General features: G+C 41.2%; 1 protein-coding gene across 1 annotated transcript; it reads right to left on the bottom strand.

Annotated features, from left to right (window-relative positions):
- Nucleotides 1-3172: 3172 nt before the first annotated feature.
- Nucleotides 3173-4045, bottom strand: LOC140807479 (uncharacterized). The gene has a single exon (XM_073164336.1). The coding sequence runs from the start codon at nt 4043-4045 to the stop codon at nt 3173-3175; it is 873 nt and encodes a 290-aa protein (XP_073020437.1).
- Nucleotides 4046-4379: the final 334 nt, after the last annotated feature.

Genomic DNA, 4379 nt, shown 5'->3' with positions numbered 1-4379 from the left:
GCGACGTGGCATCTCAACTTGTCTATCTTCACACTGTTCCTCCTCACGTTCTTGCTCGTGTCTCTCCATCATTTCTTTAAGTCTCTGTTGTTGTCTTCTCCTGCGGAAAGTTCTTTCAATTTCAGGATCAAACTCAAGCTCCACGTCAAGTAACTTTGGCATGCACTAGACAAGATATCTGGAATAAAATATAGAGTGTTAGCTCAAGGGAAATAAAGTAATGCTAAATAAAATAAATAAAAATAAAACTGTAGATTAACAGTCCCTCGACAACGGTGCCTAAAACTTGATCGAGAAAAACTTGCGCTGCGAAATCCTTAATAAAAATATGTTTTATATGCTCAAAATTAATCGCAAGTGCACGATGCCAAGTTATAGTATAGTGTACGTGAGTACAAGTATCTTTCCACTGAAGACTGTATTTAACAATTATTATTTTCAGTTATTGAAAATCTAGCAACGAATATTGAATTGATTGTTTTAACACTACTATTTTTGAACAAATATGCAAATAAAAAGATTCAATAATTAAATGATGAAAGATAATATCGAAAATGGTTGATTAAAATTCAATGAGAAATGGATTTGTTGGGAATATCGGTTCACCTACCCTCTCGTTAATTAATTAATTTATTCGATAATGATCATATTCTTCCGACAGGATTTCCTATTCAATTGACCACACTCTCTCGAGCTATGCCAAACTAATTCTACTCAATGAAGTAATTAAATGTCTTTAATTATTTATCAAGATTGAATCGCATTTCGATCTATGAAATCCCCTAGTTTTCGACTCTTAGGACTATGACTATCGACGCGTATCCAATTTCATATATCTATGAAAATTGTAGTTCCACGGATTATACTACTCGTTCCTATCACAAGTTATTCTCTCGAACTCACTCGCAATATAAAGACGTTGTTAAAGTTAGCTACGCTCTAACAACACGATAAAACAATAGTATAATCAAGAATAAATCAGAAATCGAGGTGTAAATTAATTATATCAAAGTTTTGGGGTAGGATCCCCTTAAATCCCAACAAATTATAAAGTTTAGCTACTAAAATTCATAGCGAAAATAAACAAAACTAAGTTCAAATAATAAAAATTAAATAAGAAATACTAGAGTTGACGAAAAACACGAAGAGCGATGCTCGGAAAGCTTCAAATCTTCAATCCAAGCGCAGAAATCTCTCCAACTTGTGGCGGCTGCGAAATATTATGTCTGAGAGTCCCCAAATCGTCCTCCAACCCCCTACCATATTGCCCATATCCAGAAAATAAGGTAAGGAATCGTCCAAAAATCTTTCCAAAATTACAGGCGCGCCTGGGCGGACATAAGTTTCCGCCCGGGCGGATGGTCTTCACAAATTTTCATTTTTATTTTTTTCTTTGGCGCGCCCGGGCGGATATATGTATCCGCCCGGGCGGATGAATCTTGCAAAAATTATTTTCTCACGCCTTGGATACGCCCGGGCGGATATGAATGTGCGCCCGGGCGGAGGTCTCTCGAATTTCTCGCTTTGATCTTCAGTTTTGCAGGAATCACCTTCATTTTCGCCGCCAACTAAACACATGAGCAACACGAAGATATAAATTACTCTAAAATAACACAAAATGCATGCAGTCTAAACGATAAATGTAACACAACGAGGCATAACACGATATGAAAAACAAGTAAAATCCACCTATATCAAATAGGTCCCCATCCAAATTTATCAAACTCTGCCCGGAGTGGCACCTCGTGGTAAATCCGCGGATGAATAGAACGTTCCACAATGACGGGTTCCCGTGAAGTGCGGAGTACCACTCGAAATTTTCGCAGCAAGGCGAACCTCAAAGCATCAAATGGCAACCTGACGGACCCGGAGGATGAGGAAGCACCGCTGCGGGCGCGCTTACTAGTGTGTCGGCGAGGAGGCATTTCGATGCAAGCAGTTATAGCCGAACACTCCTACAAACCAATCCTCACAATTCAACCAATCAATCCGAACAACAACACACAATGCACGACTCAATCCCAAAGCAATGATAATTAATCAACAACCAAATTGAAACAATCTACGGTTCAAAAGGCTCCAATAACAATTTATCCCCAAAATCACAATCAAAGTGATAACACTGAATCCTTAAACAGACAACAATCGACGAACAAGTCCCAAGCAATAATCCAACTAATTTGCAATAATCATACAGGGTGGCACAAAATCCCCAACGTTATAGGCGAATATTGGAGTCAAGGAAAGCCACGCTTACCGGAAAGTAAGAGGTTATGGTAAATTGGAGCATGGCGGCGAGGTGACGGTAGATGGCGGTGGACGAAGGACGTTGATGGTGTATGGTACTGACTGTGAGGAGTTGAGTCGGGGTGCTAGACGGTGGTGGTAGTGGGAACCGGCTAGAGGCGTCGGTGGTGGTGTTTAGACGGCTAGGGAGGCGGCGGTGCGGCGGGAGGCGGCGGCGGTGCGGCGGGAGGCGGCGGCACGACGGGAGGCGACTGTGGGAGAAGAATCGATTTTCGGGGTTTAGGGATTCAGAATAGGGAAGTCGCGAAGTTATTTTGAATCTGATTAAAAAAAAATAGAAGGCACGGACCCCGTGTAGGGGTCCGTGTAAAGATCCGTGCTCTTTTGCGAAAATGGGAATTCTGAAAGCATTGACACGGACCCCATGTGAGGTTCCGTGCACAGGTCCGGGTCTACTCGGATTTCGAAAATCTGGGGATGAGGAGACACGGACCCCGTGTAGGGGTCCGGGTGCGGGTCCGTGCCAGCTCGAAAATCCAATATTATTATTATTTATTTAAATCAATTCCCTGAACATTACGAACCAAATACATATGCGAAGCCAGTAATGTACAATTCTATAAATATATACATCAAAATTGAAACTCAATCAAGCACACATGATGCAAGAATTGTACACAAACTTCCCTGGTCTATTTGACGTTCTGAAACCGCTCGTCCTGATAAACTCCCCACACTTGAGAAATCCCACCGCAAGTGAATAAATCATCTGCACCACCATTAACTGAGATTAGCTCACTAGATATGAATAAAACAAAAAGAAAGGAAACTAAAATAAAAGATGAAATAAAACTAAAATAAACACTGGGTTGCCTCCCAGCAAGCGCTAAATTTATAGTCGATAGCCTGACTGTACTCCCTGTATTCAGTTTGGATCCTGCAGATCCACGGTGGTCGGCTCATCGGGCATGGTACCACCATGATAAACCTTCAGCCTATGCCCATTCACCTTGAATGCTCCAGTTGCTTCACTAGTGATCTCCACTGTCCCATAAGGGAAAACTTGCGTGATGGTGTATGGTCCTGACCATCGTGAATGCAACTTACCTGGCATCAACTTCAGTCGAGAATTGTATAACAATACCAGATGTCCCACCACAAATTCTCGATCAACGATGTTCTGATCATGCCAACGTTTGGTTTTCTCCTTGTAAAGCTTGGCATTCTCATACGCATCCAACCTAAACTCATCCAATTCGTTCAGTTGCAGTACTCTCTCGTCACCTGTGGCTTTAGTATCAAAATTTAAAAATTTAGTAGCCCAATAAGCCTTATGTTCAACTTCAACAGGTAGGTGACATGATTTCCCATATAACAATTTAAAAGGAGACATGCCAATGGGGGTTTTAAAAATAGTGCGGTAAGCCCAAAGTGCATCTTCGAGTTTTCTAGACCATTCTTTCCTTGAAGCACCGACAGTCTTTTCAAGAATGCGTTTAAGTTCTCTGTTCGATACCTCGAGTTGGCCACTAGTTTGAGGATGATAAGGTGTTGCCACCTTATGTCGAACCCCATATTTAGCCAACAGACTGTCAAACAGGCGATTACAAAAGTGAGTACCACCATTGCTAATAATGGCTCTAGGTGTTCCAAAACGTGAGAAAATAATTTTCATGAGAAATTGAACGACAACCCTAGAATCATTAGTTTTGCATGCAAGTGCCTCCACCCACTTAGACATGTAATCAACAGCCACCAAAATATACTTGTTCCGAAAAGAAACTGGAAACGGACCCATGAAATCTATACCCCATACATCAAATAGCTCACACACTAAAGTATTATTGAGAGGCAATTCATGTCTCCCAGAGATATTACCTGTGCGATGACAATTTGAACATTTTGTAACATATTCATGCGCGTCCTTAAACAGAGTAGGCTAATAAAAACAAGACTGGAGGACTTTTGAAGCAGTTCTAGTTGCCCCAAAATGGCCTCCAGCCGGACCAGCATGACAATGAAACAAAATTTCACTTACGTATTCATGGGGAATACATCTACATACTATGCCATCTGCACATATTCTAAACAAATAAGGGTCCTCCCACAAATAATATTTCAAGTTTGAGAAA

Source organism: Primulina eburnea, chromosome 1, assembly GCF_022965805.1.
Source record: "Primulina eburnea isolate SZY01 chromosome 1, ASM2296580v1, whole genome shotgun sequence".
In the NCBI taxonomy this organism is placed as follows: Eukaryota; Viridiplantae; Streptophyta; class Magnoliopsida; order Lamiales; family Gesneriaceae; genus Primulina; species Primulina eburnea.
Note: the sequence above shows the minus strand (reverse complement) of the source record. Positions and strands in the feature narration are given on the sequence as shown.

What these genes read in the sequence shown, in the direction of transcription:
- LOC140807479 (XM_073164336.1), bottom strand. Translation starts at nt 4,045, where the DNA reads ATGGGTCCGTTTCCAGTTTCTTTTCGGAACAAGTATATTTTGGTGGCT.